This window comes from Saccopteryx leptura, chromosome 4, assembly GCF_036850995.1.
Source record: "Saccopteryx leptura isolate mSacLep1 chromosome 4, mSacLep1_pri_phased_curated, whole genome shotgun sequence".
Classification (NCBI taxonomy): Eukaryota; Metazoa; Chordata; class Mammalia; order Chiroptera; family Emballonuridae; genus Saccopteryx; species Saccopteryx leptura.
The window spans coordinates 104,494,098-104,518,787 of NC_089506.1; the positions used below are offsets into that span (position 1 = coordinate 104,494,098).

General features: G+C 37.4%; 1 protein-coding gene across 4 annotated transcripts in view; it reads left to right on the plus strand.

Annotated features, from left to right (window-relative positions):
- The window catches only part of FNDC3A (fibronectin type III domain containing 3A), a 168,725-nt gene that overhangs the window by 23,930 nt on the left and 120,105 nt on the right, over positions 1-24,690 (plus strand). For 3 of the 4 annotated variants that reach the window (XM_066380887.1, XM_066380889.1, XM_066380888.1), the window contains exons 2-3: positions 9,651-9,788; positions 19,228-19,303. In XM_066380887.1, coding sequence (XP_066236984.1) covers positions 9,690-9,788; positions 19,228-19,303 — 175 coding nt within the window. In that variant the 5' untranslated portion in view covers positions 9,651-9,689. The remainder of the gene's footprint in view (positions 1-9,650; positions 9,789-19,227; positions 19,304-24,690) is intronic. The other variant, XM_066380890.1, reaches the window with a different exon arrangement.

Below are 24,690 nucleotides of genomic sequence, written 5' to 3' on the forward strand. Positions count from 1 at the left end.
GAGGGGGAGGGGTGGAGAAGCAGATGGGCGCTTCTGTGTGCCCTGGCTGGGAATCGAACCCGGGACTCCTGCACGCCAAGCCGACACTCTACCACTGAGCAAACCGGCCAGGGCCCCACATACTTTTTGAAGAAGTAGAGCCAGAGTTTCAGACCCCAGGCCATACTCATTGTCATGAGCTAGCTATCTTATATTCTAATTCCAGGCTGTTGTCATTATAACAGTAGCATTCTTAGAGTAGAACAAATTTGATAGAATGGATGGATATGAATGAGGAGATTAAGGAAGAAAAACTGGCAGAATATACGAGTAAGGAAGGTAGTACAGTTCAGAGTGAAAGCAGTGACTGAGTGAGAAAACAATATACAGTAATGTTTCTAGACCTTTAGAGTTAGGTACTAAAGGTATATGTTGAAGCCTTAACCCCCAGTGTGATCATATTTTGGGATAGGGCTTTTGGAAAGGTATTTATGTTTAGATGAGGTCATGAGGATAGAACCCCCATGATAGGTTAATGCCCTTACTAGAAGAACTGAAAAGATGAGAGCTTTCTCTCTCTTGCCTTGTAAAAATACAGCAAAAAGGTAACCATCTATAGATCAAGAAGAGAGCCCTCACCAAGAACCTGATAATGCTGGTACCCAGATCATGGAATTCTCAACCTCCAGAACTGTGTCACCCTGTCTGTGATATTTTATAGCAACTGAAGCAAAGTTTGCAAGTACGTTTTCCCATTTCATAGGTTACCTTTTCATTCTGTTGAATGTGTTCCATGATGCACAAAAGTTTTCAAATTTTATATAGTCCCAGTTTGTCTGTTTTTGCTTTTATGGTCTTTGCTTTTGGTGTCATATTTAAGAAATCATTAACAAGGCCCTGAAGCTTTTCCCATTTCCTTGAAGTTTTATAGTTTTGGGTTTTGCACTTAAGTTTTAAATCCACTTCGGGTTAATTTTCTGTGAAGTGCTAAGTTACAGGTCCATTTTTTTTTTCTTTTGAAAGAAGATAGCACTTTCCCTATTAGCATTTGTTGAAGAGACTGTCCTTTCCCCTTTACGTGTTTTGACACTTGTCAAAGATCATTTGACCATATACATGAGAGGTTATTTCTAGCCTCCCTTTTCTGTATTGTTACTATATTTGTCTTTATGCCAGTACCACACTGTTTTGGTTACTGGGGCTTTGTAATATGTTTTAAAATCAGAAATTTGAGTCTTCCAACTTTGGTCTTTTTCAAAATTGTTTTGACTATTTCATATGAATTTTAGAATGAATTTTTCTGTTTCTGAAAAAGTACTATTTAGATCAGGGGTCGGGAACCTTTTTGGCTGAGAGAGCCATGAACGCCACATATTTTAAAATGTAATTCTATGAGAGCCATACAATGACCCGTGTATGTTATGCATTATCCAATAAAAACTTGTTGTTGTCCCGGAGGACAGCTATGATTGGCTTCAGCCACCCGCAACCATGAACATGAGCAGTAGGAAATGAATGGATTGTAATACATGAGAATATTTTATATTTTTAACATTATTATTTTTATTAAAGATTTGTCTGCGAGCCATATGCAGCCATCAAAAGAGCCGCATCTGGCTCACAAACCATAGGTTCCTGACCCCTGGTTTAGGTTTTGACAAGGATTGCGTTAAATTTGTTGATTGCTTTGGGTAGTATGGAAATCTTAGCAATTGATCACAGGATAGCTTTCTAAAAGGTCTTCTTTAAGACTTTTTAAAAACTTACAAATTGTTTATTTCTGGAATTTTCTCTTTAATATTTTCAGACTGGAGTTGAACACCGGTGACTGAAACAGTGGGTAAAGGGGATCACAGTACATCTGATTGTCTAATTTATTTTAGCAATAGTTTGTCAGTTTTCAATGTAAACATCTTTTCCCTCACTGATTAGATTTATTTCTAAGAGTTGGGGACCTAAAATCTGTATGATTATGTTAACTAGTACCATCCTAATACATTCAGTAAACAATATATATTTATATATTTGTTTCTGTGTATTGTATTCTTTTTGATGCCATTGTAGATGGAATTGTTTCTTAATTTCCTTTTCAGATTATTTGGTTAGTGTATAGAAATGCAACTGATTGTTGAGTGCTGGTTTTATTTTTTTGTTTTTTTAATCTTTTTTTAATATATGTATTTTTATATTTAATTTATTGGGGTGACAGTGGTTGAGAAAATTGTACAGATTTCAGGTGCCCAATTCTACACATCTCTGTACACTATATTGTTTGTTCACCACCTCCCACAGTCAAGTCTTAATCCATCTCTTTTTATCTCCCTTGTACTCTCCTTCACCTCCCCCTACTCCCTCAGCAATCACCACACTGTGTATGTCCATAAGTTTTTCTCTTTTTTTTTTCTCAATCCTTCCACCCCTAGCTGTCTACCTGCTGTCTATAAGTCTGTCTCTATTTAATATCTTGCATTTTACTGAATTTTTTATTAGTTCTAATAGATTTTTTTCAATTATTTTCAGAGTTTTCTACATACAAGATTATGTCATCTGTTGACAAAGACAGTCTTACTTCTTTCCAATTTGGATGCCTTTTTCAGGCTTAATTGCTCTGGCTAGAACTACCAATACTGTGAATGGATGTAGTGAGAGAGTGGCCATCCTGTCTTGTTCCAGTCTTAGAGGAAAAGCTTTCAGTCTTTCATCACTGAGTATGATGTTAGCTGTGGGCTTTAGATGTGTGGCCTTTAATATGTTGAAATAATTTTCTTCTATTCCTAGTATATTGAGTGTTTTATCATGAAAATGCTTTGAATCTTGTCAGATGCTTTTTTTCATCAATTGAGATGGTTATTTTAACTTTTAAAAGTAATTTTATTAAAGCATACAGAGAAAAGGTCACATACAGGGTGGGGCAAAAGTAGGTTTACAGTTGTGAGTACATGGAACAGTTTATTCTTGTATTATTATTTATTAATTATTATACTATTTGCCATAAGAACAGCTGAAACCTACTTTTGCCCCACCCTCTATATAAGTGTGCAACTCAATGCATAATGTAATGGCAGTGTCTAAGCCAAGACATGTAGAACAGTATAGTGCCAGCTCCCCATAAACTGCATTCATGCTCCTTCCAGTCTCCATCCTTTATTCCTCGCCAAAGGTTATTGACTTTTAATACAATAGATTGGTTTTATTGGATTTTGAACTTTCTATTAAAAAAGTTGTTCCATAGCCTGACCAGGCAGTGGCACAAAAGATAGAGTGTCAGACTGGGATGCAGAGGACCCAGGTTTGAAACCCCGAGGTTGCTGACTTGAGTATGGGATTATAGACATGACCTCATGGTTATTGGCTTGAGCCCAAGGTCGCTGGCTTGAACAAGAGGTCACTCGCTCTGCTGTAGCCCCCTGGTCGAGGCACATATAGGAAGGCAATCATTGAAAACTAAGGTGCTGTAATAAAGAATTGATGCTTCTCATCTCTTTCCCTTCCTGTCTGTCTGTCCATCTGTATCTGTCCCTCTTGACTCTCTCTCTGTCTCTGTCAAAAAAATAAAAATTTAAAAAGAAAAAAAAGTTGTTACATATATTCTTTTAGGTCTGTTTTTCACTCACATTTTACTTGTGAAATGTATTTGTATTGTTCCCTGGATCTCTAGTTCATTAATTTTTAATTGTTGTGTAGTTGTCTAATTGGATGAGTCAGAAATAGTTTACCATTTACTGTGAAGGGTTGTTTAGGATGTTTATAGTCTTGGGCTATTAAAGAGTAATGCTGCTGTGTACCTTCATGTTATCTTTTGGTGCACATGTAAGTGCATTTCTTTTTGATATACACAAGCAATCTAATAGCCAAATAATAACTGGGTCACAGAATATTTATATGTTCAATTTTGATATATAATATCTAATTGGTTCCCAAAGGGATTTTAAGTTTTCATTCCATATGAGTGTGCCAGTTGCCCAGTACACTAATACTTAATATTGTCAGACTCTCGTTTTTATCATCCAATTGAGTATGTGGTAGTATTTTCTGATTTTAATTAGCTTTTTCCTAGTAATTAAATTGAGAATCTTTTCATACATTTAAATATAAAAACTATCTTAAGATTGCACTTTTGTAAAGAGCATATTCTGGTCCGTTGACATTTTTCTATTTTTAAAAAATCAATTTGTAGGGAGCCTTGTTTATACTCTTAAGTATGTGCGGTTTTTTAGTTATGTATCTTGTAAATATCTTTGACTTGCCTTTCATTCTCAAAAATATTACTTAATGACTAGTAGTTCTTGGTTTTAATGAAGTTCACTGTATCATTCTTTTCCTTTATGATTTAAGAAATATACCTTGTTTAAAAAGTCTTGGCCCTGGCTGGTTGGCTCTGTTGGTAGAGCGTCGGCCTGTCGTGTTGAAGTCCTGGGTTCAATTCCTGGCCAGGGGCCCTGGCCGGTTGGCTCAGCAGTAGAGCGTCGGCCTGGCGTGCGGGGGGACCCGGGTTCGATTCCCGGCCAGGGCACATAGGAGAAGCGCCCATTTGCTTCTCCACCCCCCCTCCTTCCTCTCTGTCTCTCTCTTCCCCTCCCGCAGCCAAGGCTCCATTGGAGCAAATATGGCCCGGGCGCTGGGGATGGCTCCTTGGCCTCTGCCCCAGGCGCTAGAGTGGCTCTGGTCGCTGCAGAGTGACGCCCCAGAGGGGCAGAGCATCGCCCCCTGGTGGGCAGAGCATCGCCCCCTGGTAGGCAGAGCGTCGCCCCTGGTGGGCGTGCCGGGTGGATCCCGGTCGGGCGCATGCGGGAGTCTGTCTGACTGTCTCTCCCCGTTTCCAGCTTCAGAAAAATACAAAAAATACAAAAACAAAAAAACAAAAAAAAACAATTCCTGGCCAGGGTACACAGGAGAGGTTCCTATCTGCTTCTACACCCTTCCCCCTCTCCTTTCTCTCTGTCTCTCTCTTCTCCTCCTGCAGCCAAGGCTCCACTGGAGCAAAGTTGGCCTGGGCGCTGAGGACGGCTCCATGGCTTCCACCTCAAGCACTAGAATGGCTCCGTTTACCAAGGAGCAACGCCCCAGATGGGGCAGAACATCACCCCCTAGTGGGCTTGCTGGGTGGATTCTGGTCGGGTGTATGTGGGAGTCTGTCTTCTCTGCCTCCCTGCTTCTCACTTCAGAAAAGTACAATGAATGAATGAATGAATAAATCTTTCTCTTGCCCTAGATAGCTCGGTTGGTCAGAGCATTGTCCTGATATGCAGAGGTTGTGGGTTCGATCCCTGGTTAGGGTGCATACAGGAAAAGACTGATGTTTTTATCTCTTTCTCTCTCCCTTCCTCTCTCCAAAAATCAATAAATAATAAAAAAGTCTGTCCCATGGTTCTGAAGACGCTCTTCTGTGTTATCTTTTAGAAGCTTTTTTGTTTTACCGTTGCATTCATATCTGCAACCTGGCATTAATATTTTTAAAATATTGTTTAATTTGACATTGAAATTTCAGACTTACAGAAAAGTTGCAACTTACAGAAAATAATGGTACAGATCCAGCTTTTCTTCACTCAGATTCCTGAAATGTTAACATTTTATTGTATTATTACCACAAAGATAGTTGCATATTGATATACAGATATTGTAGGTATACACAGTGACATACTGGAGCCATCTTGTACTTATATACAAAAGTTGATTGTTAAAAATTCAGGAATTTTCAGGTCAAGTTTTAAGTCATGATGGCTTGATACAGGCCATGGAGGAGTATTTATTCCTTGGATATTAGCAAAAGCAAGAAATCATTTCTCCTCTTTTTTTGCATATATCAAACATTACATTATAAAAACCAAGTAAAAATAGATGCATAACTTAAAACAAGTGGTTATTTGTAATCACAAGGTAAGATGAAAATGTAGGAAGTGAGTGGGAACAAAATTAGAAGAAATTGATTGAAAGAAGCTGATAGTGTTCTCTATGCAGGAATGATGAAAGGAATTTTTAGGTTTCTAAAAACAACATTTTAGTTGCATGACTGAAGTTCCCAATTTGCAAGCTGAAATAAAACCAAAAGCTATGAATATGCCCATACAGGAAGTCAATTCATAAATGAAACTTTTGATGTGTTACGGCTTTACAAAGAATAAAATTAAAGATAATATGTATGTGGAATTATAATATTAAAACATAGCATGTGGCTTCAGAGCCAATCTATAGTAGCAGTGTTCTTGGAATTAATTGGAGGTTCAGGAGAAATTTATACTTGTAGAGCTTTCCAGTCCACCTCTTGACACCAAGCCATGGTTGTAATTTCAGCATTACATTCTAAAGTTTAAATAATAATAGTGATTTGCAGTTTTAGTTCAATGTATATAAAATATTAAAAATAAAATAACAGCCTGATTTGTGGTGGCGCAGTGGACAAAGTGTCGACCTGGAATGCTGAGGTCGCCAGTTCAAAACCCTGGGCTTGCCTGGTCAAGGCACATATGGGAGTTGATACTTCCTGCTCCTTCCTCCTCCTCCTCTCTCTCTCTCTCTTCTCTAAAAATTAATTTAAAAAAAAAATTGGCCCTGGCCGGTTGGCTCAGTGGTAGAGCATCAGCCTGGTGTGCGGGGGACCTGGGTTCGATTCCCGGCCAGGGCACATAGGAGAAGCGCCCATTTGCTTCTCCACGCCCCCCCCTCCTTCCTCTCTGTCTCTCTCTTCCCCTCCCGCAGCCAAGGCTCCATTGGAGCAAAGATGGCCCGGGCGCTGGGGATGGATCCTTGGCCTCTGCCCCAGGCGCTAGAGTGGCTCTGGTCGCGGCAGAGCGACGCCCCGGAGGGGCAGAGCATCGCCCCCTGGTGGGCAGAGCTTCGCCCCTGGTGGGCGTGCCGGGTGGATCCCGGTCAGGCGCATGTGGGAGTCTGACTGTCTCTCCCCACTTCCAGCTTCAGAAAAATACAAAAAAAAAAGAAAAGAAAAATTAAAATAAATAAATAAAATAACAAAAATTAATATTTTTAAATTTGCTAATTTGCAAAAAATAATTACTATAGTATTTGTGTGTGTGTGTGTGACAGAGAGAGGGACAGATAGGAATAGACAGACAGGAAGGGAGAGATGAGAAGCATCAATTCTGCATTGAGGCTCCTTATTCTTCTTAGTTGTTCATTTGATTGCTTTCTCATATGCACCTTGACTGGGGGGCTACAGCAGAGCGAGAGACCCCTTGCTCAAGCCCATGACATTGGGCTCAAGCCAGTGACCTTGGGCTCAAGGCAGCAACCATAGGGTCATGTCTATGAGCCCACGCTCAAGCCAGTGACACCCCACGCTCAAGCTGGTGATCTCCCGCTGAAGTTGAATGAGCCTGCAATTCAAGCCGGTGACCTTGGGGTTTCGAACCTAGGTTCTCTCCATCCCAGTCCAACGCTCTATCCACTGTACCACCTCCTGGTCAGGCAAAAAAATTAAAATAATTACTTATAAACTTTTAATGCTAATTAATCCTGCTAATCCCGTGTTGTCTTTCCTAAAATGATTCTTTTTAAACTAAAATGTGATGTGCAAGAGTGAAAATAATAAATTGGTTCTTTCCCATCTTATAATTCTTTGTTCCACAGAGTAAAATTATTTGAGATGATTTAAACTACTCTGATTTTATTGAACTTTAAGAAATATAGCAATATAGATTAAGTCATAAATTAGATTTACGTATTCTCTCTTTATATACACATATACATGTGGATACATATGCACAATGTTTATATAAATATGTATCTGTTTACATTGCATGCATTTTATGAGACTGTTTTGTACTATGGTTTTACATATAAAATCTTGAAGTAGATACCTGTATTGAGTACTTTTTAAAGTCTTATAGCAGTTTTTATATATCTAAGTAGAAAATTGCTTTTAGGTACAGTCAACTTGTATCTAAGAGTTTCTGCTAAGACTCAAGATTTAAAAATAAATATGTAAATTTAATGTCTTATAAAAGTTAAGCATTTTGACACACTGAATGCTGTAGAATGCTGCAAGCATCTAAAAATATTTTGCCTTTCATATAGAGTCAATAAAATTTATGATTGAGCTCAGTTGTGCTCATATTGACATGTAATTGACTGATTTTTATTGGTTGATGTTGTATATTATAGACTAGTATTACTTATATCAAGTCCTTGACTTTTTATATGTGATACTTTGTTTACATTTAAGGATTTCTAAATGTATGTGCTTTTATCACTGAAATGATTTTGTTTATAATAAAGTAGGTATCACTTAGAAAAGAAAAAACCAGATGAAGGCCAGTGTCAGAACATAAAACTTAAAACTTGAACGGTCTTATTCTAATCCTAAGCAAATTTTTCTACCATTTTGCTCTATCTGAGGGATTAATGAAAAGTTAATAATTCTGTGTAGTTCCTAGAGACTGATATAAGAGAGGATGGGTCTTCATAATCACCTTTTCTCATAGAAAAAAAATCAATGGTAAAATTGCTTCCCTCAACCATTGCATTTTAGTGCCTATCCTAGTGTTTAGCTAAAGTGGTGGTTAAATTAAATAAATACCGTATAGAGATGAAAAGGATAGACAATTTACATAGAAGCTGCTGATATACTGGCTTTATTTCATCTTAGTTTATTGTCTGTATTAACAGTTGGCTAAGTTGTAAGAAATATGTTTCCTTAAATGGTCTGATGAGTAAAAAGATGTCAGCAGAATATTGTAAAATTTCCTCTGACAAGAATATCTCTGGCCCTGGCTGATGGCTCAGTGGCCCAGCGTATGAACATCCCAGGTTCAATTCCAGTCAGGCACAAAGAAGAAGTGACCATCTGCTTCTCTCCACTTCCCTTTCCCCCTTCTCTCCCTCTTCTCTTCCTACAGCCAGTGGCTCAATTGGCTTGAGCATTGGCCCCAAGCACTAAGAATGGCTTAGTTGGTCCTAGCACATTATCTCAGGTGCTAAAAATGGCTCGGTACTTAAGCATTGACCCAAGTCGGGTTTGCCAGGTGGCTCCCAGTCAGGACACATGCAGGAGTCTAACTTTCCTCCTTTCACGGTAAAAAAAAAAAAAAAAGCCTGACCTGTGCTAGTGCAGCTGATAAAGTGTCAACCTGAAACACTGAGGTTGTTGGTTCAAAACTTTGGGCTTACCTGGTCATGACACATATTGGAGTTCATGCTTGCCTGGTCCTTTTTTCTTTTCTCTGTCTCCTCTCTAAAATGAATAAATAAAATGTAAAAAAAAGTTAAAAAAATAAAAAAGACCTCCCTTTAAAAAAAAAATCTTTTAGGTAAAAGAATAAAACAACTGTTGGGGCTCTCTCTGGAGCATCCCCACCATGCCTTTCTTCCCTCTCAGGTATACATCTTTAGTTTTCTTTCCTAAACTCTAATGATCCCCATGAGACTTGCAACCAGGGGAGCAGTGGGTAGTGGGAGCTTATCTCAGGCTTACCCTGTGAACCTCCCAGGCCCCTTTTTCTCTGACTTTTCAGTGAGCTAAAAGCAGCCCTGCCTTGGCTCACTACTTTCCTATAACCTTTCTAGAGAGCCAAAGCAGAGCACCACTTAGGCTCTCTGCTGTTTTTATTTTTATCCTAAGCGCATAAAAAAAAAAAAAAGATAAATCTTGAATGTATTATATTTTAATACATTTTTAAGGCTATATATACACATTGCTATATATTTTTGTTTTTCAGAGTTGGAGAGTTATCCGGTATATTAATGTCTTACTGATAATGGCAGAACATCCACCACTACTGGATACATCTCAGATTTTAACTAGTGATATTTCTCTTCTATCTGCCCCTATTGTAAGTGCAGATGGAACACAACAGGTAAGGAAACCAATATGTTCATTTCCTTATGTCTAGTACATGTGTATTTCTTTCAGAAGAGTGCAAAATTTTAAACAGAATAAAACTTCACATTAGTGGGTCCCGTTAATTCATGTTTTAAACTCCAGTTCAGAATGTTGTTTTGGTTTCATAAGACAGTGAACTAATGAGACTGTTTTTGAATTTACTTCTATAATGTCTCATTAATTCATATTTGAGGTTTTTTTGTGTGGATATTTAGTTGCCTATAAAGTTGTTTTTGTTTTACTTTAGACAGTGTAGTTGTCTGAGGGTTTTTTTTTGTTTTTTTTTAATTGATTTTAATTTATTGTGTTTACATAGATTCTAGTGTTGCCCCGAATGCATCCCTCCTCCCCCATATTCCCCTCAACATCTCCCTTGCCCCCCTCCCCACAGCATCCTCCCCCTTCCCTTCAGGTTTATCCCATCCTATCATCTCTTTTCCCTCTGTCCTCTTTTCCTGTGGTCCCTTTGATCCCTCCTCTGTCTCAATTCTGTTCCTCAGTTCACAATGTTCATTGGATTCCTCAAATGAATGAGGTCATATGATATTTTTCTTTCTCTGCCTGGTTTATTTCACTTAACATAATAGTTTCTAGGTCCATCCATGTTGTCGCAAAAGGTAAGATTTCCTTTTTCATGGCCCCATAGTATTCCATTGTATATATGTACCATAGCTTTTTAATCCACTCATCCATTGACGGACACTTGGGCTGTTTCCAGATCTTCACTATTGTGAACAATGCTGCCATAAGCATGGGGGGTGAATTTCTTCTTTTGAATCAATGATATGGTGTTCTTGGGATATATTCCTAAAAGTGGAATGGCTGGGTCAAAAGGCAGTTTCATTTTTAATTTTTTTTTTTTTCTTTTTCATTTTTCTGAAGCTGGAAACAGGGAGAGACAGTCAGACAGACTCCTGCATGCGCCCGACCGGGATCCACCCGGCACGCCCACCATGGGGCGACGCTCTGCCCACCAGGGGGCGATGCTCTGCCCATCCTGGGAGTCGCCATGTTGCGACCAGAGCCACTCTAGCGCCTGAGGCAGAGGCCACAGAGCCATCCCCAGCGCCCGGGCCATCTTTGCTCCAATGGAGCCTTGGCTGCGGGAGGAGAAGAGAGAGACAGAGAGGAAGGAGAGGGGGAGGGGTGGAGAAGCAAATGGGCGCTTCTCCTGTGTGCCCTGGCCGGGAATCGAACCCAGGTCCTCCGCACGCTAGGCCGACGCTCTACCGCTGAGCCAACCGGCCAGGACTCATTTTTAATTTTTTGAAGAATCTCCATACTGTTTTCCACAGTGGCTGCACCAGTCTGCATTCCCACGAGCAGTGCAGGAGGGTTCCCTTTTCTCCACATCCTCGCCAGCACTTATTATGTGTTGTTTTCTGAGGGGTTTTTTTAAACAAAGTTTAACCTTATACCTAAATGATTATTATAAATTATGACTTTACATCATTGAAGTCATCATTGAATTATGTGATTAAATGATGGCCTATATCATATAACAATTAAATTTAATCTCTTGTGCACACTCCTTCCTTCCAAAAGGAAATGCACAATTTTTAAAAAGCTGGTGTGGTTTTCCCTCAGCCCATGGCTTTATAAGTATAATTCTGTAAAGGGATGGGAATGATGGGTTTTCATTAGTACCTATAACTCAATTGGGTAAATACCTACCAGTATGATCATGTATGGTAAGGTTTTTCATCTTTATAAGAAACTGCCAAATTGTTTTCCAAAGGCTTTCTGCTATTTCACATTCTCAAGCATGTGCTTGATAGGAGAAACTGTCTTTTTTTTAAAATATTGATTTTACAGAGAGAGGAAGGGAGAGAGAGAGAGAAACATAAATTTGTTGTTCCACTTATTTATGCATTCATTGGTTGATTATTATATGTACCCTGACCAAGATCGAACCTGCAACCTTGGTGTATTAGGATGATGTACTAACCAACTGAGCTACCTGATCAGAGCCCATTTTTTTAGATAATTCTTATAATTCTTCTATTTTTTCTTTCTTTCTTTTCTTTTCTTTTTTTTAAAGTGAGAGGAGGAGAGATAGAGAGACAGACTCCCACACATGCCCTGACCAGGATCCACCTGGCAACCCTTGTCTTGGGCCGATGCTCCAATCAATCAAGCTAATTTTAGCACCTGAGGCTGATGTGTTCAGACCAACCAGGCTGTCCTCACTACCCAAAGCTGATGCTCGAACTAGAAGAGCCACAGGCTACAGGAGAGGAAGAGGGAGAAAAGGAGGAAAGGGAGGGAGAGTGAAACAGATAGTCACTTTTCTTGTGTGCCCTAACCAGGAATCAGACCTGGAACATCCATACACTGGGCTGATACTCTGTGCACTGAGCCAGCTGGCCAGGGCCAAATTCTTCTATTTTTCAAGCATAGTTGACATCCAGTATTCTGTTAGTTTTAGATGTACATCATAGTGATTAGACATTTTCTGGTCCTAATGAGAATGTTTTTAGCATTTTATCACTAAGCAATGATGTTTAATATATTTACAGATACTTTTTATAAGATTAAACAAGTCCCATTCTGTTTTCTGTGTGCTAAGAATATTTTGCTGTAAGTGGGTGTTGAATATATTTAGCTGCTTTTTCAGCATCTCTTGAGATGATCATATAATATTTCTTCTTTAAACTTTGATATGATAATTTGTATTGATTTTTAATGTTCAACTGATTTTCCTGGGATAAACCTAACTTGGTTATGATATGTTGTCTTTTTTATATATTGCTGGATTTGGGAATGCTAATATTTTTTCTAGAATTTTATGTTTTGTCTGTGTTCATGAGTGAGTCCTGTCTTTGGTATCAAAGATATATTAGCTAGTCTCATAAATTGGGAAGTATACCCTTATTCCCCCTATTATAAGGTAAGTTTATATATGCTGAAAATTATTTCTTCCTAGAATATTTGGTAGAACTTGTTCATTGAAGCCTTAGGGCCTACATTTTCTTTAATTTAAATATGAAATGACAAAGTAAATCAAACTCATGCTATTAATCCTTTTGCATTGTTTTGAAGTAAGTGTTGATGTTACTGAGATAATCTGTATATATACTCATGTGCCGTATAGCAACATTTTGCTCAACAATGGATCGCATTTACCACAGTGGTTGTGTAAGATTATGATAGAGCTGAAAATTGATATGCCTAGTGACATAGTAGCCATTGTAACATCTTAGTGTAATATATTACATACAGTACTCATGTGTTTGTGGTGATGCAGATATTAATAAACCAACTCTGCTACCAGTTATATAAATTATGTCTATCTAGAACATAATACTTGATAATAAATGACTTTGGTACTAGTTTATGTGGTTAGCATGCTATACTTCTTATTGGTATTTTAGAGTGTAATCTTTCTACTTATTAAAATAAGTTTACTGTAACAGTATGTTGTGTTATACCGTCAGCAGCCTCATGTATCTTATGTTTACCATGTCTCTTGATTGCATAATTTTCTCTTGTGCTTGATTTAATCTTACATTGTTTTGTTCATCATGGCCCCTGAGCAGACAAAATCCATTGCTAATGCCAATAAGAGGCCACACTGAGAGACTGACCTGGAAGTGAAATTAAAAGTGATTAAGAACTATGAAGGTGGAAAGTTAGTGATGGTTATTGCTTTTCAGTCAGACATGCTCCATTCCACTATTGATCTTGAACAAAGTGACAGAAACTGAAGGATCTGCTACATTGAAGGCAATGAGACTAATAAAAATTCGAGAAGGGTCTACATCAGACATGGAAAAACTTCTAATGACCTGAATTGAAGACCAAAAACAGAAGTGTATTTCTCAAAGAATAATGATGATAATGGCCAAAGCAAAAAGTGTGTTTGAGATGTTGAAAGAAAAGGCTGGATCCAACTATGATGTTGAATTTACTGCCAGCTCTGAGTGGTTTAAACAATTCAAGAATTGTTATTCATTACATAACATGAAAGTGTTGGTGAGTCTGCAAGTGCTAATGTGAAGGCAACTGAAGAAGTTTTGGAAACTAGATAAATTGATTATATTATGAAGCGAAATTACTTCCCAGAGCAAGTATTCAGTATAGATAAAACCTCTTGTTCTGGAAACAAATGCTTGAAAGAACTTTCATCCCCAAGGAAGCCAAGTCAATGTCAGGTTTCAATGCTTTTAAGACAGGATAACAGTCTTGCTTGGGGACAATGTTGCAGGCTACAAATTGAAACCCTTTGTGGTCTGGTACAGTGAGAACTCCAAAGCCTTCAAGCGTATCAATCACATAGTACACATGCCGGTGTACTACAGGAACAATAAGAAGTTGTGTCCTCTCTTTCAAAATGCCCTCCTAAATTGCTGTGCCAGCAAAATGGTGAAGTACTAGTTGGAGAATAATATGCCTTTTAAGTTTTTGCTTATTGTTAATAATGCTTCCAGATATCGTCCTTTAATTGGTAATCTTTATGCCAATAACAAAGTATTAGTTTTCCATCCAAATACCACCTCTTTGATCCAACCTGTTAGTCTCAAGGAGTTATAGCAGCTTTCAAGGTAGTCACTGAGATGCCCCTAACCTAAAGAGGACCTTTGCCCAAGCTATTGCTACAACTGAGGAAGACACTGATGCTATTCTGGGAGGATTAAAATATCTATGATTGCATCAGGAACCTTGCTTGGCCTTGGAGTGATATGACCAAAGAGTGTTTGAATGGCAGCTGGAAGAAGACACTCAGGAGGTTTGTGCATGACTTTAAAAAGGATTTGCCAAGGATGAGGAGGTTGCAAAAATCAATAAGTCTGTGGTTGAGATGCCAAACAGCTTTAATCTTGGTGTGGGACGGGTATGACTTTAAGGTCCTAGAGGTGGTTCCTTAAGAATTGACTGAGTGTTGGAACTGAAACAGGAACACATAGCTGAAGAAGAGAGGAGAGGGAAGAAAACTGTAGAAGAACAAGAAGAAGAACCCCCAAGAAAATTCAGTGATGGGTTTAGCAAAAGCTCTTGCAGACATCAACAAGCTCTTCAAAAAGTTTGAAAACATAGACCCTAACAAAAAAAGAGGGGGGGGGGGTTGTTTTGGTTTTTCATTTTGTATTTTACATTACACGTATAGGTGATATCATATGGTATTTGTCTTTCTCTTTGACATTTCACTGAGCATAATATTCTCTAGGTCCATCCATGCTGTCACAAATGGTAACGTTTCATTTTGTAATATTTTATTGTATATATAGGCCATTTCTTTTTTATCCACTCACCTATTGATGGATACTTGGGTTGCTTTTATATCTTGGCTATCATGAATAACACTGAAGTGAATGTAGGAGCGCATATATTGTTTCAAATTAGTGTTTTGGGTTTTTTCAGATATATACCCAGAAGTAGAATCACTGGGTCATAAGGCAATTCCATTTTTAATTTTTTGAAGAACCTCCATACTGTTTTCCACAGTTGCTGCACTGGTTTTACATTCCTACCAAGAGTGTGTGAGCATCCCCTTTTCTTCACATCCTTACCAAACTTGTTTGTTTATTTATTGCTGATAGCCATTCTGAAAGATAGGAGGTGATATCTCATTGTAGTTTTAATTTGTATTTCTCCCGTGGTTAGAGACGTTAAGCATCTTTTCAATTGTCTATTGGCCATCTGTATATCCTTCTTGGAAAAGTGTCTGTTGATGTCCTCTGCCCACTTTTAAATTAGATTATTTGTTTTTTTGTGTGTATTAAGTTGTATGAGCTCTTTATAAATTTTTGGTATTAATCCTTTATTGGATGTAACATTGGTGGGAGTTTATAATCCCATTCAATAGTTGTTTTTTCATTTGGTTTATGGTTTCCTTTGCTGTTTTTTTGTTTGTTTGTTTTTACAGAGACAGAGAGTGAGTCAGAGTGAGGGATAGACAGGGACAGACAGACAGGAATGGAGAGATGAGAAGCATCAATCATTAGATTTTCGTTGCCCATTGCGACACCTTAGTTGTTCATTGATTGTTTTCTCACACATGCCTTGACTGCGGGCCTTCAGCAGACCAAGTAACCCCTTGCTTGAGCCAGCGACCTTGGGTCCAAGCTGGTGAATTTTTGCTCAAACCAGATGAGCCCACACTCAAGCTGGCGACGTCGGGGTCTCGAACCTGGGTCTTCCACATCCCAGTCTGACGCTCTGTCCACTGCACCACCACCTGGTCAGGCTCCTTTGCTGTTTTTAGTTTGAAGTAGCCCATTTGTTTATTTTTTTCTTTTGACTTTGTTGCTTGAAGAGATGTATCAGAAAAATATTGCTAAGAAATATATCAGATTTTATGCTTATGTTTTCTTCAATTTTTGTGGTTTTGAGTCTTACATTTAAGTCTTTAGTTCATTTTAGTTTACTTTTGTATATGGCATAAGCAGAATGTCTAGTTTTTTTTTTTATGTATCTGTCCAGTTTTCCTGGTTCATTTATTGAATCAATTGTATTTACCATTGTATGTTCTTGCCTCTTTTCTCAAATAGTAATTGACCATATAAATGTGGATTTATATCTGGGCTCTCTATTCTGTTCCATTGATCTATATATCTTTTTATGATAGTACCATCCTCTTTTGATTACTATGGTCTTGTAGTAGTATAGTTTGGTATCAGGTAGTGTAATACCTGCAACTGTTCTTCTTTCTTAATATTGCTGAGACTATTGTGGTTTCTTTTGTGGTTTCATATAAATTTTTGGATTACTTGTTTTACTTCTGTGCAGTACACCATTGGTATGTTGATAGGAATTGCATTGAATCTGTAGATTGCTTTGAGTAACACAGACATTTTAATGATATTAATTCTATCTGTCCACTCCCATTTATTTGTATCTTCTTCTTTCTTTAGTACCTTGTAATTTTCAAATACAGGTATTTTATGATGCAATTGTAAATGGGATTACATTTTTATTTTTAAAAAATTTTATTCTTTTCATTGATTTGAGAAAAAGGAAAGTAGAGAGAACAAGAGAGAAAGAGAATCATCAACTCATTTCACTTAGTTGTCCCATTTAGTTGTATATTCATTGATTGTTTCTCATACATGTTCTGACGGGGGGTTGAACCCACAATCTCTGGAACACCAGGTTGACACTTTAGCCACTGGGCCAGGGAAATGGGATTTTTTTTTTTCTTTTTAGTTTCTTTTCTGATGGTTTATTATTGGTGTACAAAAATATAACTGATTTCTGAATATTTATTTTATATCCTGCTACTTTACTGAATTCATTTATCAGTTCTAATAGTTTGTTGGTGGAATATTTAAGGTTCTCTCTATTTAGTATCTCACTTGCAGATAATGGTAGTTTTATTTCTTTTCCAATTTGCATGCCTTTTATTTCTTCTTCTTGTCTGATTGCTGTGGCTAGGACTTCCAGTATTGTGCTGGATAAGAGTGGTGAAAGAAGACATCCCTCTCTTGTTCCTGATCTTAAGGGAAACACTTTTAGTTTTCCCCCATTGAGTAAAATGTTAGCTGTGGATTTGTCATATATGGCCTTTATTATGTTGAGATATCTTCCCTCTATTCCCACTTTTCTGAGAGTTTTTATTAATGGATGCTGGATTTTATGAAGTGTTGTTTTGCATCATTGGTATGATCATATGGTTTTTTTATCCTTTATTTGGTTTAGTGGTGTATCATGTTAATTACTTTGTTGATATTGTACCAATCTTTCATCTCTGGAATAAATCCCATTTGGCCATGGTATATGATCTTAATGTATTGCTGGATCTGGTTTGCTAATATTTTGTTGAGATTGTTTACATCTGTGTTAATCAGGAATATTGGCCTGTAATTTTATTTTTTGTAATGTCTATATCTGGTTTTGGAATTAGAATGGTGTCTAGCCTTATAAAATGAGCTTGAGAGTATTCCCTCCTCTTGAAGTTTTTGGACTAGGTTGAGAAGGATAGGTGTTATTCTTCTTTGAATGTTTGGTAAGATTCACCATTAAGGCCCTGGCCAGTAGTTCAGTGAATAGAGCATAGGCCTGCCATATAGACGTCTTGGGTTCAATTCCCAGTCAAGGCACACAAAAGAAGCTACTATCTGCTTCTCTCTCCCTCTTCCCCTTCTTTCCCCCTTCTCTCCCCCTTCTCTCCTTCTTCCCCTCCCACAGCCAGTGGCTCGATTAATTTGAGCATGGCCCTGAGCACTGAGGATAGCTCTGTTGGAGCGCATCAGCCTCGGACACTAAAAATAGCTCAGTACTCAAGCATCAGCCTCAGATGGGGTTGCCAGATGGATCCTGGTTGGGGTGCATGCGGGAGTCTGCCTCGCTATCTCCCCTCCTCAAATAAATAAATAAATAAATAAATAATAAGTAAATAAGATTCACCATTGAAGGCATCTAGTTTAAGACTTGTTTGCTGAGTTTTCTAATTACTGCTTTGCTTTCATTAGTTGTAATCATTCTGCTCAGATTTTCTGATTCTTCCTGATTCAGTTGTGGATGATTATATATTTTTGGAAGATTGTATGTCTTTAGAAATTAATACATTTCGTCCAGGTTGTTTTGCTTATTAATCACTTAGCAAAATACTCTTCAGGTCCATTCATGCTGTCACATAGGGTAAGATTTCCTTTTTTTCTTTTTTAGAGCTGAGTAGTATTCCATTGTGTAAATATACCGCAGCTTTTTAACCGCTCATCTAATCATGGACACTTGGGCTGCTTCCAAACCTTGGCTATTGTAAATAATGCTGCAATAAGCAGAGAGGTGTATAAATTCTTTTGAATTAGTGTTTTGAAACACTAATTATCTAATTTCATTACATTAAGAGAATGGTAGTTTATGGGATAGTCGTTTGATACAGAATTGGAGATTTTAGATCTGTATTTAATGAGAAAAATTAAGCCTATACTTAGAGAAGAAGACTAAGAAATTTATCAGAATGTTGACAATGTTTATTTTAGGATAGACCTCAGATTTTTTTTTCCAGTTTTCTATTTTTTAGATTTCATAAAATTGAGTATTACCTATTACATGTATTAAAAACTACTTAAAGTGGTGGGATTCTTAAGTATAATTTGAAAAGTATGAATTGTCTTAGAAACCTACCCTTAAAAAAAAACTGTACTTAATAACTGCTATACTAAGTATTGATGACCCAAATATTCTGTGATGTGACTCCATCTTTGTTTCATAGTGAAGTTTATTGACTTTCCAGTAACAGTTTGTCATTATCTTTTTGTATTCCCTTACTTTTGGCTTATGTGTGACCTCTAGAAAAGTTAAATAATACATTTTTAACTAATGTGTAAAATGAATAATCCCCATTTTTTCCCCAGTTTCATAGGCTTAAGTAATTCACATCCACTCTCTTACTAGCAACATTTAATACCTTAATATACTAATTTGCTGCATTGTTGTTTTGATTAATACTTCTTCCTCCTCATTTTAAGGTTATTCTGGTACAAGTTAACCCAGGGGAAGCATTTACAATAAGAAGAGAAGATGGACAGTTTCAGTGTATTACAGGTAAGAATGGTAATTTATTATTGTTTGACACAAGACAAAAATTTATGGTACATAAAAGTATATATGCTTGTGGTTTCTTCCTTTCTTTGTATCTACCACCACACCAAGGCAAACTCTGAATATCTTATGGCTTAACTACTGAAGTAGCATCCTTATTAGTCTCTTTGCCCTGGTTTCTTGATTATACTTACTACACTTATCACAAAAATTAGGGGATATTTTACCGCTTCATACTCATTTTGAAATATCCCCTAAATTTTATGAGCAGTATATATTGTTTATGTCATTCCCCTGCTCAGAATCTTCACTGAATCCAGTTCAGGTTTGTTAGTCTTTTTAGAAGATCATTTTAGCCTGACCTGTGGTGGCACAGTGGATAAAGCGTCGACCTGAAAATGCTGAGGTTGCCGGTTCGAAACCCTGGGCTTGCCTGGTCAAGGCACATATGGGAGTTGATGCTTCCAGCTCCTCCCCCTTCTCTCTCTCCTCTCTCTTCTCTCTAAAATGAATAAATAAAATAAAAAAAAATTAAAAAAAAAAAAAAAAAGAAGATCATTTTATTTTTCTAGTCTTTCTTCCCACTTTCCCTTCAATACTGTTTTACTTCTAGCTTGGTAAATTAATTTATTTACTGTCTTTTGAACCTGTCATGTAGTTATTGTACTATTCTTACTAGAATTCTCCCTTATCACTACCACCCCAGCCTGTTTAAATGCTACCATGCTTTAAGACTGAGCTCAGATCTTATCTTTAAAAGGTTTTTTTATAAAGTCCTTAGTGAGCCTTCCCTTTACAGTACTCACTAGCCACCCTACACAGACACTTGTGTGACAAACAAAAATGTCTCCAGATGTCACCAAATGTTGCCTGGGAGGGTAAAATCACCCCCACTTGAAAACAGCTGCTTTATATGAAGACAAGAGCAATAAAAAGGTCACTGGCTTTGTAATTAGAGAGCCTGGGTTTAAATCCCAGTTCCGTCACTTATTGGCTATATAAACTCTCATGTGTTATTTAACTTCTCTCAGGTATATTACTTATCAGTAAAATTTCCATCTTTGTGAATAATAGTATACCTCATAGGATAATTGTGAAGGTTAACTAAAGTACATGTAAAGCACTCTAAACCAGACCTGGCACATATAAGGCACTCAGTAAATGTTGATGTTGGGTGCTGTGGTGTTAATTGTTTAATAGAAAGTCACCCCCATCTCTTTGTGAAACCTCATAATACCAATTATTGTGCCTTTCATTTAGTAAGTAACTGTTCTTAGAACATTCCTCCTATTTATGTTTTTAAAAGCCATTTACATTTTATATGTTTAACTTGAAATGTTTATTTAACCTCTTCAACTTAGTTTTAAGAAGCACTTTGAGGGCAGATACCGTTTCTGACATTTCTTTGTATACCCTTCAATTATTGGCCTTCCACATATTACAGACCTAAATAATAGTGTACCTTTCATTTGGGAAGAATACATTAGAAGTAGGATGACATATGCCTAATTATCCAACCTGGCATACTTCTGATCATGAAAAAGGACCCTAGCAATTATTCCAAGACAACTGATGTCAGCCAAGGTTGTCCCAGGCAAACCAGGACTAATGTTTCCTCCCATTTAACCTGGCCTGTCGACTGAATTTAACCAACAAAGAAATAGACCTCTTTGTAGAAATGCAATTAGCTTAGTTAAAACTCTTAACCTGCCATCTAAACCTCAGATGTCTTAGAGTTAGCACTTTCTCTAAGTTAACTTAAATCATTTGTGTGGCAAATAAGATAACTTCAAAATAGCAAGGGTTTATGTATTATGATCTTAAAAGAAACCATGTATGTAGGTTTTCATGCATTATAATAAATTTTGCCTGTCTTTACTTGTCAATTAGGTTTTCATAAAAATAATTTTATTTTTACACTGGATACCTCTTAGAGTGTAAGTTTCTAATAGAGTATCCACAGTAGGATTGTTTCTATACCTCTTTTCAAATTGTTTTCAATAATCATTGTTTACGACGGAAGCATTTTAACTAATATAACATTGGCCTTTTCAAACACATCTGCAGATAAGGGTTCTATATTCATTACTATATTAGTGTGACTTAAAATACAAAAACAGCTAGTGGCAATTGGATAACCAGACTCTGATTTTTCAATAATATATTTTATTTTTTAATCATTTTTTAATTACAGTGGACATGTAATATTATATTAGTTTCACATGTATAACCTAGTGACTAGACATTGCATAACTTACTAAATGAGCATCCTGATAAATCTTGTACCCATGTAGCTTATATTTTAAAAGTCAATTGTAATTACAAGTTTTAAATCCCCTCCCTCATAAAATCAATTAAATTGATTTTTATATGGCACTTACAACTTCAGTTCTAATCAAAATACTGGGTATTTTTGATTCTTTTAGTGAACTACTTTGATAGCATGTCAATAGATTTTCTTATATGATGAAAAATAACTCATTTTTGCTTGATAATTCACTTGTACCTAGGAATGTAAAAGTGCACTGAATGAGTAAATCTTTAGGTTTAGTATTAAAAGATCTCTGTAACATATACTGAAGACTGACCTTCTTAGTTTTGTTTTGTAGAGAGGTATGCAGAATAGAGAATTAGGCAAGGTTTCTGACTTTAGATTTCTAGGAAGGGCCTAGAAGCATATTTCATAGTGAATATATCTCTTAAGATCCTAGTGTAGAACTGGCTTTCTTGGTGAAAAAGTCCCATGCCTCAGACATCATCTGTTGTGTAAAGTGTTTGCAGAAAAGATGCTTCTTCAGTTTCTCTCCTCTCCTACCCCTGGATACACATACAGAAATAATTGAGGGCAGAAATTAAATTTTACTTAGGTTTGTAGTCTTGGTACTTTTCATATAACCCAGCACATAGAGAATGCTCAATAAATGTTTAATTAAGTTGAATGAGAAAGATAAAAAAACCTAAGGTTTCTTGAGCATTTCTGTGTGCCATATAGAGTCTGTATAGACAAACAGTTTAATCTAAAAACCCTCCCTATTAAGAGGCAGATGTGACTTTTTTTCTTGTATACCTTTATTGAAGTATAATTCACATACCATATTTCTCACCAATTTAAAGTTTACAATTCACTAATTTTTAGTATGTCCACTGAGTTCTACAGCCATTAATTTTAAAACATTGTTGTCAACCCCGGAAGAAACCCTATACCCATTAGCATTCACTCCCCGTTTTCCTCCAAACCCCTTGGCCCTAGACAACTACTAGACTATCTCTGTAGATTTGCCTGATCAGTTTGTGGTTCTTTGTGACTGTCTACTTGCACATAACATAATTTTTTCAAGATCTATCCACGTTGTAGCATGCATCAGTACTTCATTGCTTTTTATTGAGAAATAATTGTACATTGTATGGGGGTACCATTTTATTTATCCATTCATCAGTTGATAACATTTCGGTTGTTTCCACTTAGGGCTGTTATGAATACTGCAGTAGTAAACATTCATGTACAAGTTTTTGTGTGGACATACATTTTCATTTCTCTTGAATAGATGCTGAAGTGGAATTGTTGGGTTACATGGGAATGAATGTTGAAATTTAAGGAACTGCAAAACTGTTTTCTCAAGTTTCTACTTTACATCCCCTCCAACTGGATATAAGGGTTCCTTATTCTTGCTAATGTAGTACTTATTTATCCACCTTTTCGATTATACCTTTCCTAGTAGATATGAAGGGGCATCTTCTGTGGTTTTAATTTGCACTTCCCTAATGTTTAATGATATCGAGCACTTTTTCAAGTGCTCATTATCTATCTGCATATCTTCTTTGAAGAGAAATGTCTGTTTTGATCCTTTGCCCATTTTTATATTGAGTTATGTATCTTTTTATTTTTGAATTGTAAGAATTCTTTATAAATTCTTCATACAAGTTCTTTATCGGATATATGATTTGCAGATACTGTATCACATTCTGTGGGTTAGCTTGTCACTCTCTGATAGCATTACTCTTTTTTTTCTATTTCTTCTCATTTATTCCTTACAGTCCAGTCCTGTAACCATTAGGTGTGGCAGACCAGTGGTAGTCAACCTGGTCCCTACCGCCCACTAGTGGGCGTTCCAGCTTTCATGGTGGGCGGTAGCGGAGCAACCAAAGTATAAATAAAAAGATAGATTTAACTATAGTAAGTTGTTTCATAAAGATTTATTCTGCCAAACTTAGCGAAAATCCGACATAAAGTACTTGGTGTAAGTAATTGTTATTATATGCTTTAACTTGCTGTAACTCTGCTTTATAAATTTTATAAAGTAAAGTTACTTCCCTACTTTATAAATCACCATTACTGTGGAACTGGTGTGGTGGGTGGTTAGAAAATTTTACTACTAACAGAGATACAAAAGTGGGCGGTAGGTATAAAAAGGTTGACTACCCCTGGTTTAGACACTTGTCTGAATTCATTAGGACTGCCATAACAGAATACCATGGACTGGGTGGCTCATAAACAACAGAAATTTATTTCTCACAGTTTTGGAGGCTGGAAATTCAAGATCATCGTGCCAGCATGGTTGGGTTCTGATGAGAGTCCTCTTCCCAGTTGCAGACTATTGACTTCTCACTGTACCTTCATATGGTGAAAGGAGCAAGGGAACTCTTTGGGTCTCTTTTTATAAGGCACTAATCCCCCTAATGAGGGCTCTACCCTCATGATCTCATCATCTCCCAAAAGCCTCACCTCCTAATACCATCAGATTGGGGCCAGAATTTCAGTTTATGAATATTGGGGGGACACATCCAGTCTATAGCAGCACTTTCCTAGTGGGAGTCAGGGAGGTGAACTATAGTGCCACTGAGTGGGATTTCAGAGCCTAAATTGAATGAGGAATTCATCATATAGAACATCCTAGAGTAGAGAATCAGAGCCCAGAGTGAGGAGGGAATTCACACATCGAGGTGGCCTGTACAGGCACTCAAGAGTCTAAGCAGACTGAGGGAGGTATTCTCAAGAAGCGGTGGCCTGGAGTAGAAGATATAAGAATCTGAGTAGAATAAAGTCATCAATACAGTGGGATGGCCCAGCATAGGGAATCAGTGCCTGAATCAGGTGAGTGCATTTACATATGAGGGCAACCGGACAATCTGATGAAGAGTCAGAGATCAAATGGTGAGGAAGCCATCAGTGTAGAGGGGTAGCCTGACATGGCTTGGTGGAGCCAGCAGAGTCAGCTCATTCACATACTGGGGGTGATCTGGAGTGGAGAGTTGGAGACTTGGAGCCCAAGTCAGATAAAAAGGATATTCACACAGAAAATGGCTTGTTATTGAATGGGGAAGGTATTCACACAGAGGGTCAGCTTGGCATGGGGTACCATAGTCACAGCAGGGTGATGAAAGTCACCATG